Source organism: Schistocerca nitens, chromosome 5, assembly GCF_023898315.1.
Source record: "Schistocerca nitens isolate TAMUIC-IGC-003100 chromosome 5, iqSchNite1.1, whole genome shotgun sequence".
In the NCBI taxonomy this organism is placed as follows: Eukaryota; Metazoa; Arthropoda; class Insecta; order Orthoptera; family Acrididae; genus Schistocerca; species Schistocerca nitens.
Window position 1 is genome coordinate 711,975,365 of NC_064618.1, and position 15,484 is coordinate 711,990,848.

A 15,484-nucleotide genomic window follows, 5' to 3' on the forward strand; every position below is an offset into this window, starting at 1 on the left:
CTCGCACTGGCAGACCATTGTCAGCAAAAGCTGATGCAAACATTGAAAAAATCGGTAAACTTGTTCGACACTTTCCTTGTCAACTCCTGTTAAGTCAGACACTGCTCTGATTGTTAAACGCCGATCTTGTCGAACAAGTTTACCGATTTTTTCAATGTTTGCATCAGCTTTTGCTGACAATGGTCTGCCAGTGCGAGTGTCATCACTGGTGTCTTCGCGGCCATCTTTAAATCGTTTAAACCACTCAAACACTTGTGTTCGCGATAAACAATCATCGCCGTACACTTGTTGTAACATTACAAACGTTTCACTTGCAGATTTTCCTAGTTTGAAACAAAATTTAATGTTAACGCGCTGCTCTTTCTGTACACTCAACATTTTCCGACGCACAGACAAAACGTCAACTACTTAAAACAGACGCTACGGGCAGACTGAGTGCAGGAGGCAGATGAAACTCGAGCAGCAGGCGGAGCGAGAGTCACGTGACAGGCCACGCGACTTTCAGCCTTATTGCATTCGTTTTATTGTTTCACCAGTACTAGTCCGGTTTTTTTCTAGCCACACCTCGTATTGTAGCTAAATGATAAAGGATCTTTCTTTCTATGTATTCGCAGCACATTACCCTTGTCTACATTAAGATTCAATTGCCACTCCCTGCACCATGCGTCAATTCGTTGCAGATCCTCCTGCATTTCAGTACAATTTTCCATTGTTACAACCTCTCGATATATTACAGCATCATCCGCAAAAAGCCTCAGTGAACTTCCGATGTTATCCACAAGGTCATTTATGTATATTGTGAATAGCAACGGTCCTACGACAGTCTCCTGCGGCACACCTGAAATCACTCTTACTTCGGAAGACTTCTCTCCATTGAGAATGACATGCTGCGTTCTATTATCTAGGAACTCTTCAATCCAATCACAAAACTGGTCTGATAGTCCATATCCTCTTACTTTGTTCATTAAATTACTGTGTGGAACTGTATCAAACGCCTTGCGGACGTCAAGAAACACTGTATCTATCTGGAAACCCGTGTCTATGGCCCTCTGAGTCTCGTGGACGAATAGCGCACGCTGGGTTTCACACGATCGGCTTTTTCGAAACCCATGCTGATTCCTACAGAGTAGATTTCTAGTCTCCAGAAAAGTCATTATACTAGAACATAATACGTGTTCCAAAATTCTACAACTGATCGACGTTAGAGACATAGGTCTATAGTTCTGTACATCTGTTCGACGGCCCTTCTTGAAAACGGGGATGACCTGTGTCCTTTTCCAATCCTTTGGAACGCTACGCTCTTCTAGAGACTTACGGTACACCGCTGCAAGAAGGGGGCAAGTTCCTTCGCGTACTCTGTGTAAAATCGAACTGGTACCCCATCAGGTCCAGCGGCCTTTCCTCTTTTGAGCGATTTTAACTGTTTTTCTATCCCTCTGTCTTCTATTGCGATATCTACCATTTTGTCATCTGTGCGACAATCTAGAGAAGGAACTACAGTGCAGTCTTCCTCTGTGAAACAGCTTTGGAAAAAGAGATGTAGTATGTCGACCTTTAGTCTGTCGTCCTCTGTTTCAGTGCCATTTTGGTCATAGAGTGTCTGGACATTTTGTTTTGACCCACCTACCGCTTCGACATAAGACCAAAATTTCTTAGGATTTTCTGCCAAGTCAGTACATAGAACTTTACTTTCGAATTCATTGAATGCCTCTCGCATAGCCCTCCTCACACTACATTTCGCTTCGCGTAATTTTTGTTTGTCTGCAAGACTTTGGCTATGTTTATGTTTGCTGTGGAGTTCCCTTTGCTTCCGCAGCAGTTTTCTAACTCGGTTGTTGTACCACGGTGGCTCTTTTCCATCTCTTACGATCTTGCTTGGCACATACTCATCTAATGCATATTGTACAATGGTTTTGAACTTTGTCCACTGATCCTCAACACTATCTGTACTTGAGATAAAATTTTTGTGTTGAGCCGTCAAGCATTCAGAAATCTGCTTTTCGTCACTTTTGCTAAACAGAAAAATCTTCCTACCTTTTTTAATATTTCTGTTTACGTGAGATTATCGATGCAGTAACCGCTTTATGATCGCTGATTCCTTGTTCTGCCTTAACTGTTTCAAATATTTCGGGTCTGTTTGTCAAGAGAAGGTCTAATATGTTATCGCCAAGAGTCGGTTCTCTGTTCAACTGCTCAAGGTAGTTTTCAGATAATGCACTTAAAAAAATTTCACTGGATTCTTTGTCCCTGCGACCCGTTATAAACGTTTGAGTCTGCCAGTCTATATCTGGAAAATTAAAATCTCCACCCAGAACTATAACATGGTGGGGAAATCTACTCGAAAAATTATCCAAATTTTGCTTCAGGTGCTCAGCCACAATACCTGTTGAGCCAGGGGGCCTATGATGACATCCAGTTACCATGTTTGAGCTTGCTTTAACCGTGACCTTCACACAAATTATTTCACATTTCGGATCTCCATCAATTTCCTTCGATACTATTGCACTTTTTATCGCTATGAACACGCCTCCCCCCTTCACTGTCCAGCCTGTCTCTGCGGTATACATTCCAATCTGAGTTTAGAATTTCTTCAAAAACATGGATTATTTCAGCTGCGGTTTGCCTCAACAGAAAAAAAATTATCATTATAAGTTTTCACATACAAACAGAGGTTGTTATCACCAACCAATGTCTTCGTCTCACAATATACCTCAGAGCAGCCGCGCTTCCTTCTTAGAAACCAAACCACAGAACAGACACATAAGTCATGCTGTACGCTCTGGCCGTGTTAAATTCTCACCGGTGGAGCCACCGCTCACCCCAAAGAACGTCGTTAAGACAGGCCACCACAGCTGATCCGGAAATGACTACTGTATAGATCTCCAGCAGTGGCCACAGGTTATCACAGCAAAACTGCTCGCGAATTAACAGACGCGTAAAACATCAGGAACTGGAAGTTGACAATTTGTAGAGTCCTGCGAGCGGATCAGGATGCGAGATGACGCTGCCTCCAGTTGTAACGTGACTCGTCCAACTCGTAGACCTGGTGCGGTTGAAGCGGTATTGAAGAGCATATTTCGTGACAGGCGGATTGGTTGTCGAAGCACCATACCATGGCCCGCATGTTCACTGGATCAGACGTCCCCGGATTTCTTTCTGTGGGGAAAGTAAAAGGATATTTGCTATCGTGATCCACCGACAACGCCTGACAACATGCGTCAGCGCATTGTCAATGCATGTACGAACATCACGGAGGGCATACTACTCGCAGTTGAGACGAATGTCGTGACACGTATTGCCAAATGCATTGAGGTTGACGGACATCATTTTGAGCGTTTATTGCATTAATGTGGCATTTACAGGTAATCACGCTGAAACAGCATGCGTTTTCAGAAATGATAAGTTCACAAAGGTACATGTATCACATTGGAACAACCGAAATAAAATGTTCAAACGTACCTACTTTCTGTATTTTAATTTTAAAAACCTACCTGTTACCAACTGTTCGTCTAAAATTGTGAGCCATATGTTTGTGACTTTTACAGCGCCATCTATCACAAAGTGAAAAAAGTGGTCCAACTAAAACATTTATTTTTCTTTACGTACTACACGAATATGTAATAAAAAATGGGGGTTCCTATTTTAAAAAACGCAGTTGATATCCGTTTGAACTATGGCAGCGCCATCTAGCGGTCCAACCATAGCGCCATCTGGTTTCCCCCTTCAAGCTAGACGAGTTTCGTTCTTTGTAGTTTTTTCGTTTGACGTTTATTTTGTGAGATATTTGACCTGGTCACGATCAGTGGACCACCCCGAATAGGCTCGCACGACGCGCCTCCCACGCGATCACGCGCTGTCCTCCTGACCTCGGCTCTTTCCAGAAGTTCCTATGTTGCTGGTCACGTAGCCCACACCCTATCACAATAACGCAGTTCCTTCTGCTTCCTAGCGCCTCCGCTAACGTTATGTTACTCCTTTGCTGGCACACCTCGTGCAACATTATACCCTCACTATACACTCTCAGTACTCCACGTTACTCATTTGCGACACATACGGGACAAGTTATAACAGGGGACTTTCAATTTGTAAAGTGATTTTGATTGCTAAGACTAAGTCCACTGTCTTGTGACCTCACGAGATGCTTATGCCTTCAGCAGCTACAGTTAATGTACCATGTTTGACGAGACGGTACAGTGAAGTTGCATGGCGGCGTGTTGTAGGCCACGTGGAGGTGCTCAACTACCTGCTGAGCCGGAGGCCCGACGTCGAGGTGGACGCCCGCAACGCGCTCGGCTTCACGCCACTCATGAAGGCCGCGCTGCAGGGCCGCACCAAGTGCGCCAAGCTGCTGCTCTTCGCAGGTCAGTGCTCAGCAGACAGCGCCTGGCTGTAGCAGCCCTTTTTCTGTTTTCGCTTTTTCGTCTAATAGGTGAAAGTTTGATTTTGTTTTTTACACATTGACTGTCATTGAAGGGTTTTACTTTTATTTAATATTGTCCCGGCTAAGTATCAGTTTGATTACTTTTAAAACCCAGTATTAAACGTGGGTCACTACACGTATAGTCTTCCCAACTCTGAGAGAAAAAATCTTTAGTAGCTTTACTACCAATGTTTACAGACGACGATACTTTAACCTTTCGTTCAATTGTTTTAGTTACGAATCGCTAGTTTGTTCTTGGCATAGATCACGTAACCTTAAAGTTTATTAATCTAAGTTAAATTAATGTTCAAGACTTGTATTATGTTTCAAATTAACAACGTCAGTTTATTGACAAGAATTATTAATAAATAGGTTCACTCATACGATCTCATTCAAGGAAGTTCTTTAATTAGATGTCTAAGTAGGACTCCCGCTAGCATCAGAGATGTTAGATAATATCCTGTCACTTTCGGTAAATAAGTTATTTCTATTTAATATCCGCAAACTGACATTAACTATGATCACTAGTCGCGTGGAGCTAAAGTTTCCCACTATCACAATTCAAAGTCCGAATCCGGTTAAAATTCTCAATTCAGTAAAGCGTTTAAATATTCACACGAATTGACATTAAAGCCAAAGAGATTACTATTCACCTTCCCGTTTATCTAATCTGATAAATGTCAAAATTAAAGTCTTGAATTGACAATAGTCAAAAACAATCTCGTCACGATCTATTCTTGATCCCCGTTTAATAAAGTCCCAATTGTTGTTCTCTAAAGCTGTACGTCCTAAATACTTCCGAACTAGAACAGACTAGAGACTGGAGTATCGTAATTACAACGTATGGCCATTTATACTTTAATAAACACTATCTTTGGTGTCCCAGACCTACGTTCTATGACTATAATATTGAATTTCTCACGTACTGGAATAACTAATATTTTAATATTTTCTACTGTTTTTCCCCCTTCCCATGTTTCTAAAATTTATAATTAAATATTCCTTTTCTTTTCTTTTGCTTTCTATACTAGATATTTCCCTCTATTTGTTTTTTATTTATTTTTCGTAATTACTACTTGTGGAGGGACTTGGGTCATTTTGTGAATTGATATTTTAAGGACATGGGAGCTAATTTGGGAGCTATTTTTGTTTTTGCAAGACCGAGAGGCGCTGTAGGTGTCACATAGCGTAGAGTGGAAAGGAGCCTGAATAATCTAGCGCATCTCCTTGTCCATCACACAGCAGCGGCTGTCCTGAATTTCAAGCAGTCGTGTATGTTGTACAACAGGTTTCTGTATTGAGCCTTTTTTAGGGTTCCATACCTCAGTCGCAACAAAAAAAAAAAAAAAACAGAACTCTTATTGGATCATTTTGTTGTCCGTCTGTCTGTCCGACTGTTAAAAACCCTTGTTCTCAGAGGGTATAGGCGTCGACGTGAAACTTACTGAGCTCTATGGCTCCTTGTCGGTGTAAAAAAATTTAAGCTTTTGCGTCGTTGCAGTCAAAAGATGTCACATATTTTGACACTCGCAGAGTCACCCATCAAAACCTGTAGGGTATTTCCCGTTGACCAAGGACCATAAAATTTGGAAAGAATCAAAGTTTCGCGGTACAACTAAACGACCAAATCCGAAGATTGGTGGTTTGCATTTATAACACATGAAAAAAAAAAAGATTTCTCATATGTTATCCGATTGTCTGTCTATCCGTCCGTCTGTTACGGCCCATTTTCTCAAGAACGGGTAGACGTGTTACGTTCAAATTTTTGTCGCATAATAAGGTGTATAGTCCTTTGGTGATGTAACAAATGTAAGCTTCGGAGGTTCGAGTCCTCCCTCGGGCAAGGGGTGTGTGTGTGTGTGTGTGTGTGTGTGTGTGTGTTGTCCTTAGCGTAAGTTAGATTAAGTAGAGTGTAAGCCTAGGGACCGATGATCTCAGCAGTTTGGTCCCATAGGAACTTACCACAAATTTCCAGATACCAAAAAATAGGCTACGGCTGTTTATGTCACATACTTCGATATTCGCAAACTCACTCATCACAACCTACAGGCTACTTCTCGTTGAACTCGAATCATGAAATTTTGGCAAGAGGTAAGATTTCATAGTACAAGTAAAGGAAAACATCCGAAAATTGTTAATTCGTAATCATATCGCCGGCCGGAGTGGCCGAGCGGTTCTAGGCGCTACAGTCTGGAACCGCGCGACCGCTACGGTCGCAGGTTCGAATCCTGCCTCGGGCATGGATGTGTGTGATGTCCTGAGGTTAGTTAGGTTTAAGTAGTTCTAAGTTCTAGGGGACTGATGACCTCAGAAGTTAAGTCCCATAGTGCTCAGAGCCATTTGAACCATTTCGTAATTACATGACACGAAAAAATACTTTTTGCCATTTGTTATCCGTTAGTATGTATTTTCTTTTGCTGAAACCCCATTTCTCAGGAATGGGTAGATGTATATCTTGCCTCTATCGACATCCATAAAAAGCAAAAGTCGTCGAGATTCTAGATTTCCAGTACGAATTAACTATCTGCACAGGATGATTCTGACTAACGTTTCAAACAATCACGAAGCGACGCAGATGACGCAGAGACAAGTCAGGAAATACCTCAAACATAGATAAGAACTGTTGAACATGTGACACTCACATTCGGGAGGACGATGGTTCAAACCCGCATCCGGCCAACCTAACTTAGGTTTTCAGTGATTTCCCTAAATAGCTTTAAACAAATGCCGGAATGGTTGCTTTGAAAGGGCCCGGCCAATTTCCTTCCCCATCCTTGTCTAATCAGAGCTTGTGCTCCGTCTGTAATGACCTCGCTGTCAACGGGACGTTAAACACTAATCTCCTCCTCCTCCTCCTCCTCCTCTTCGCCGGCCGCGGTGGTCTCGCGGTTCTAGGCGCGCAGTCCGGAACCGTGCGACTGCTACGGTCGCAGGTTCGAATCCTGCCTCGGGCATGGATGTGTGTGATGTCCTTAGGTTAGTTAGGTTTAAGTAGTTCTAAGTTCTAGGGGACTAATGACCGCAGCAGTTGAGTCCCATAGTGCTCAGAGCCATTTGAACCTCCTCCTCTTCCTCCTCCTGCTTCAAATGGTTCAAATGGCTCTGAGCACAATGGGACTTAACTTCTGAGGTCATCACTCCCCTAGAACTACTTAAACCTAACTAACGTAAGGACATCACACACATCCATGCTAGAGGCAGGATTCGAACCTGCGACCGTAGTGGTCACACGGCTCCAGACTGAATCGCCTAGAACCGCTCGGCCACAACGGCCGGCCCCCATGCTTCAACACGTAACGTTACCAGATGATGGCCGGCCGAAGTGGCCGTGCGGTTAAAGGCGCTGCAGTCTGGAACCGCAAGACCGCTACGGTCGCAGGTTCGAATCCTGCCTCGGGCATGGATGTTTGTGATGTCCTTAGGTTAGTTAGGTTTAACTAGTTCTAAGTTCTAGGGGACTAATGACCTCAGCAGTTGAGTCCCATAGTGCTCAGAGCCATTTTGAACCATTTTTTGAACCAGATGATGTAACTCGCTGCACGTGCAGCAGTTCGGCTTGGGCGCGAAGAGATGATTGAGCAAGTGGTGCTTGCATTCGAGCAAACGGTGCAATCTCCGAACATGTTTCGTAAACGTGATCTATTGTAAACGTAGAAGTTATAAAATTATTGTCCTCGCGGTAACCAAGTAAAAGCTGTACTTATTTTGTGTTTTGTTCCTTTTGTCCCTTTTTTGTGTTGACAGACGTTATTTAGTAAAAAAAAAACCAGGTCATTTACTGTTTCGAAAGCTTGTACTAATTTACTTGTGACGCAGTATGTAGGTACTTTGCAACAGATCAGCGGAGATGTGCGAGACCGGTAAATAAAATAACAAATCTTACCTCAATATAAACACATAACTCCTCACGCAATGAAGAAAATCCTGCCTGCCGAACGCAGGACTCAAACCGTGATCACGTGCTAAAGTCGTGCATGTAGCCCTGGATCCAGAACGAAGTGATTACTTGGGTTGGGATTATGAGGTGTGACAGACCGATTGACTCAACCGCTGCACGTGCGGTGAGGTACGTCATATGGTGACGTCACATGTCCAACATTTGTTATCCACTTTTGCGGTATTTCCCGAAATTTGCGATCCCATGTGTCTCATATTAAATTACTTGTCTCAGCGTTATTTACGTCGCTTCAGAGGTTTCTTGAACGTTAATACGGATCACCCTGTGTACATAAAGTTTGTAAGGAACCCTCCGTACGCGAGTACTATTCACACTGAAACTTCCCAAACTTCTGCGTTATTTGATACTCAAACAACTGAGTAAAACTGAACGTGCTCAGACAGTTTTCTCTTCACTTATTCTGATCATTTCTAAACTGACACACAATATTTTAGCGCAACACAATCTGACTTTTAACAATCCCTACAAAAGAATAGCCCTGACTAACAATAACCTATCCTTCATGAGTCACTTACCTCACCAAAATCTTCGTTACTCGAACTACTGGAATACAGCGAGCACTAATACTGCCAGATAAATAAAAGTTCTAACTACTGAAGGCACTAACTACTGATAGGCATATAGTTAGCAAATGAAAGAGTTTGATAGAGAACGAACAATGTATTTACCTTAATAGTGTTCAAAAGTCAGAAATATATATAAATTCGTGACATCCAGTTCGACAAATTTCCTTTTTCTGACGGAAACATGTCAGATCGTCCGCTCATATTACATCTCGCAGCTCTGGCATCTCTCTCGCCACATCCACCACTGCTGGCGGCTCACCTCCAGCTGCCCAACGCTACGCGCTGTCCGCATCCAACTGCTCGACACTACACTAACGAATAATCCAACATTGAGACCAACCAGCCACAGACTGCACACAGCGCAGTCCGCGATTTCAATACAGAGCGCTACGTGGCGTTACCAACATAAAAACCTACACAGCCTACTTACAACACTTGTTCGGATTTTCTTTTTATTCGACGATTTGTCGAACTCTTCTTCATCGTTGCGTCCCCCAATTCAGAATCAGTAGTAGTCGTAGTAGTCGGAAAACTTTGGGCAATTAGCCGGCCGCTGGTGGCCGAGCGGTTCTAGGCGCTTCAGTCCGGAACTGCGCGACTGCTACGGTCGCAGGTTCGAATCCTGCCTTGGGCATGGATGTGTGTGATGTCCTTAAGTTAGTTAGGTTTAAGTAGTTCTAAGTTCTAGGGGACTGATGACCTCAGAAGTTAAGTCCCATAGTGCTCAGAGCCATTTGAACCATTTTGAACTTTGGGCAATTAGTGTGTTTGTGTTCGGCCTCTGACAAAGTAACAGATCTAACAAAAAAAGATACTGTATATACTACTGCATTAGCCATTTCTGTAGATAATGAATGCAGAGTTCCGTTGACACATGTTTTAAGTTGTGTGATGATCAATTCTGAATGCGTGGAAGAACCGTCAGTGATTTCTCGGAGAAACCTGTCGAAATATAGAGTGAAAAAAGAGGGAAATAAGTAACAGTGTTTCCACATACTACTGTTAGAGCTGATGCGGAATTTGTTGCAATAATTATTGGATACGAAAATATTAATGAAGCACTTCCATGAAACACGTAAGTTTTCTACAACGCGTGCTCTCACGGCGATATCCATTAATAAAATATTCTCGGGTTTCAAGTAGTTAACTGCCCACGAGCTTTCGATAGAGATCTCCTCTGCCGGTGTCAAGTGGCTGACTGTCGTGTGAATGCCGCTGCAGTGCTTATATAGCCGTGCCGCTACCAATGACGTCACTGGTGCCTAGTCCCGCGCCCTGTACAGCAATGTTTTGATGGCTCGCCCGCCACGCCCGCTTCAACTCCCCAATCAGAGGATCTGTGGCAAAATAAATAAAAATTAAATTTATTGATTTTTTGAAAAGAGAAAAAATTATGGATATGAAACTGTAACATTAGAATTTTTGAAAGGCTTTTTTACGGACTGTATTGACCGGCTTGAATGCGGAAATTTGCCTGTAATATAATTACAATTCCGATTAATTACATTCTGAATTCTACGGCATTGTTGATTTAATCAGAGTTCACACCTTAGACGTAGAATTAGTTCAAATGGCTCTGAGCACTATGGGACTTAACATCTGAGGTCATCAGTCCCTTAGAACTTAGGACTACTTAAACCTAACTAACCTAAGGACATCACACACATCCATGCCCGAGGCAGGATTCGAACCTGCGACCGCAGTGGTTGTGCGGTTCCAGTCTGAAGCGCCTAGAAACGCTCGGCCCACTCTGGCCGGCTACAATTAGTCCTTCTGCCACAATATTAATTCATTTGTCGCCATCGATGTTCTTCTCTTTGTTGACCGTGTGTATCTTCCTAAGTCGGCATCGGTTTAATTCGCGAAGACGGTGGAAACCAAGGAATACAATGCTGCGTCGCTTTAAATAATTCTCGTAAAACTTAGATACTTCTCACTATTTTTTTTTCACAAGACAAGAAGACTTGCTCTGCTCATCGCACAAACCATAAATACTAACAATATGGCTGCCTTTCCGCACACACCAAAAATTACGTCCATCCCCTACAAGGTAACAATCGAAAGTGTATCTTAACTTCTTCTTGGAATATGAAACAAAAGAGAATCCAATATGAACATTACAGAGATTATATTCTACATCCCTCTCAATTTAATCTTTGGAGCGGACTTTGAGGTATTGTATGTCTATGCGTCGGAATGTGTCATTACAGATCCCAGGTCGTACTCATCTGCAGTCTACCGTCTTTACTGAGGGTGTTGTCTGATATTTTGGTCTCTGTTGCTTCATGTATTACGATATCCCAGAAGCCGTTGATCCGTTTAGTCATAGAAATATCGTCGAATGCAATTCGGTGTCAATTTACCAGCGCAAGCTCCGCTACAGCTGATTTTTCGGGATAGCGTAGGCGTTAACACCTTTCATGTTGTATGCAACGCTGTTCAATAGTGCGGACAAGCTGACCAACATAAAACTGCTCGATCCACACGGTATTTTGCGTATTCCAGGTGTTCTGATACCTACATCATCTTTCACAGGGATAGCGTAGGCGGAAACGCCTTTCGTGTTCTATGTGACGCTGTTCAATAGTGCCGACAATCTGAACAACATAAAACTGCTCGATCCACACGGTATTTTGTACATTCCAGGTGTTCTGAGACCTACATCATCTTTCACAGGCTTCATTAGTTGCCGGACCTTTGCTGGGGGCCTGAAAATTGTATATATTTCATGTTTCTTCAGTATGCGGCTAATCTTCCCTGCTATTGAGCCACAAAACGTTAAAAACGCAATCTTTTTCGTGTCTTCTTCGGTGGTCTTTTGCTTTCGCGGCTAAGATGAAACTGCTTGCGAAGTTTGTCTCCCATTAGCTCCGGTTGTAGCGAGCCTCTTAATGGAGCATTTTGAGGACATCGCCTTGGACACGGCTCCTGCAAAGCCTAGTTGTTTTTATCGCTACGTCGACGATACCTTTATCATATGGCCTCTTCGATATGATAAGCCTAAAGAGTTCCTGAAACACATAAAGTTCACGTTGAAGAAAAGGAGGACTGTTCCTTGCCGTTCCTGGGCGTCCTTCTCCGCCGAAAACCCAGGGGTGTCTCGGTCACAGCGTTTATCGCAAGCCTACCCACACAGGTTGGTATCTGCACTTCATCAGGTACAACCACCCAGCTCAGAAAAGGCTGTTCTGAGGACCTTGGTACACCGAGCCGAAACTGTCTCAGACGCCGAAAACTTGCCGAGGGAGCTGAGCCACTTACGTAAAGTTTTCAAGGAAAACTATTACAACAACAGACAAATTTCACAAGCAGTTTTATCTAACACACGAAAGCGAAAACAAAGATTGCGTTTTGCCGTTTTGTGGCTGAATATTAGGGAAGATTAGCCGGATACTGAATAAACATAAAATCGATACAGTTTTCAGGCCCCAGCAGAGATCCAGCAATTAATGAAGCCTGTGAAAGATGATGTAGATCTCAGAACACCTGGAGTATACAAAATATCTTGTGGGTGTGAACAGTTTTATGTCGCTCAGACTGTTAGCACTATTGAGCAGCGTAGCATGGAACATTAAAGGTGTTTCCGCCTACGCTGTACGGAAAATTGAAAATGGAAATGAGCGTTTGGCGTCTTTGGCCAGGAGGCCCCTTGCGGGGCAGGTCCGGCCGCCTTGGTGTAGGTCTTATTACATTCAACGCCACATTGGGCGACCTGCGCGCCGGATGGGGATGAAATGATGATGAAGACAACACAACACCCAGTCCCTGAGAGGAGAAAATCTCTGACCCAGCCGGGAATCGAACCCGGGCCCGTAGGGCGGCAATCTGTCACGCTGACCACTTTTTTTTTAAATTCTCATTTTATTCGCATTCGTTCGTTGCGTCTGAGATGTCGTAAGACACCCGTTTATGTTCGTTGTTGATCGATTAACTCAGTTTTTTTTATTACAGAGGGCAGTTAAGCTCTGTGACCGAATACGCTGAGCTACAGTGCCGGCACCACTCAGCTGTCGGGGCGGACATCCGGAATATTAGCTGTAGCGGAGCATATGCACTGGTAAACGGACACTGAATTGCATTAGATGATACTTCTATGAGTAAACAAGTCAACTGCTTCTGGGATAGCGTAATACATGAAGCAATAGAGACCAAAATGTCGGACAGCACGCTCAATAAAGACGGTGGATTTCAACTGCGCAGGGCCTGGAATCCTGTGATAGGGAAGTTGAAGCGGGCGCGGCGGTCGTGCCGTCAAAATGTTACCATATATGGCTCGGGCTAGGCACCAGTGACGTCACTGGCGGCGGCACGGTTGTGTAATCACGGCAGCGGCATCCACTCGACCGTGGCTGAGGAGATCTGTGCCGAGAGCTAGTGGGCAGTTAACCGCTCGACTCAGCTTGAAAGCCGATAGTATTTTATTGATTTAAATTCTCATTACTTCCATGAGTCACTCCTAGTTTTATATCGGTGCTCAAAATCTGGTATTAACACTGCTTGAGGTAAGTTGAGCTTGTTAATCACACACCTTGCCTCTCCCCGCAGCAGTCACTGTGTGGACAAAGGTTGCTCCTTTCTCTCCAATTCCACCGCAACGTGTCACTCTGTAAGCGACGAGGAAAGGCTCTACAGATGGCATCACACACTGTCTTCCACGACCAATGCAATAGGGTTCACATTCTTCCATTTTTCCAAATGAGAAATTATTAAGATTGGTCTAGTCGAGACCTTGCTGGTCTAGCAGGTCACTAAACTCCTTCTGTGGAGGTCCCAGTTTCAGAACCGGATAGTTGCGGGGATTTTTCTTCGTTCCAGTCCCTCTAAATCCACTCAGCCTGGAATAAAATGAGTACCGGGTATTTTTTTCCCCGAGATACAAGATGGGCGGGGTTATGGGTCCGCCGTCCACCCACTCCTAGTGCCGCGGCGAAGAGATGCTACACTCTACTAACACGCAGGCCAACGGCCCTGTCACGGGCTTGTGCCACAGACTTTACCTTTTAGTAGTGGTCGTGTTGAAAGTGCAGCTCACAAAAAAATCTGAAAATATCAACTCGTTGTCTGAGGCAAATGGATTGTAGCGAAATTTTCACAAGGCACTGGAAATATGGATAAACTGTGAAAAGTTGGCTCTGTTTGTCTTTGTGCTATTGACAATGTTTGGTTTAGGGTGACGTGAGTAAAAGATATGTTTTGAACATATTTATAAAATAATTATAATACTAAAACATTTTCAATTTATAAAAACTGTGATTGATATTTATATGTTGTCTAGCTTGGTCTACATGTGAATAATTCAGGAATGAGAAGGTACTTAATGTAGTTTGTGGCTGAACTCTATGTGCTTAAATAAGAATAAGGTCTTTGAACCTGGATATTGTGACCGCACAACAGTATTCTTTGTCACACTTTTTCCCTTACCTAATACATTGCAAATGCTATCTGATGAAATGGATATATACATGCTATTATATGTATGTTACTCGTTGTAATTTCATCACTGTGCTACTTATGTAATGTGTGGTTTTTTATGTAGAATACATTCTTACGTTCCTGTGGAAAGTCCAACGCATTCTTTACATTTTAAATGTAAGCCTCTACTTGACACCTGATTCTTTTCTTCTAAACTACCATGTGAGTTTGCAAAATAAATCTGTAAATTTGGTAGGTAAGGTGGGGCAGTCTTGAATATAATGGACTCTTGTTTGCAAGGAGTTGTGCTCGAATTTACCTCTCGCCACCGAGATTTAATTTTCCCATTTTTCATTGAAACATACCATGCTGACGTAAGAATGCTTTGTTGTAGTAGCGCATGGTCAGTTTTTTCGTCCATCTTTGGGAAAACAAGCAGTTGTCCCGTTTTTAATGTGACTTTCATCAGCACGACCCTTGGACCATCTCTAAATCGAGGGTCTCGTATGTCGTTCTTTTCAAACAGTCTTTCATTATTCAGTGCAAATATTCCAAACATCACCTCAGCTGTATAGAGACAGCGACTTCTGTAATGCTGTTCACCATAAATAATTCTTGTAAGTGAAATGCAAGTCAAGCAGTGCTAGAGAAATCGTGGAGAGATCTAGTTTGAAATCTCTAAAATGAGATCTGAAGAATGATATGATTGTCATCTTATTGCAAGTGAACTGGTTGTTCTACCACATGATTAGATGATCAACTGGTTGGAAACGATTATTACTGGGAGGGAGGGGGACAAGAGATACACCGGGTCATCAAAAAAGAACAGATTTCAGTTGTTTATTGCAGGCAAACTATAAAAGATATAAATACGTTGGGCAAGTCACTGGATAGGTATAGAATGTGTGTGTGTGTGTGTGTGTGTGTGTGTGTGTGTGAGAGAGAGAGAGAGAGAGAGAGAGAGAGAGAGAGAGAGATAAAAGGTGATGATGTGTGAGAGGGAAAACGAGTATGAGGGAGTGATTGAGATATTGAATGTAAGCACGACATAGAAAAATGGGAAGTGAGCGTGTGTTTTCACAAAGCTGTGCTGTTGTTTGTTTGTAGCAACATGGGGACTACACCACA

General features: G+C 43.1%; 1 protein-coding gene across 1 annotated transcript in view; it reads left to right on the forward strand.

The window, feature by feature from the left end:
* Positions 1 to 15,484, forward strand: part of LOC126260672 (ankyrin repeat domain-containing protein 33B-like) — a 197,383-nt gene that overhangs the window by 148,558 nt on the left and 33,341 nt on the right. Inside the window, exon 3 of the mRNA XM_049958009.1 lies at positions 4,221 to 4,361. Coding sequence (XP_049813966.1) covers positions 4,221 to 4,361 — 141 coding nt within the window. The remainder of the gene's footprint in view (positions 1 to 4,220; positions 4,362 to 15,484) is intronic.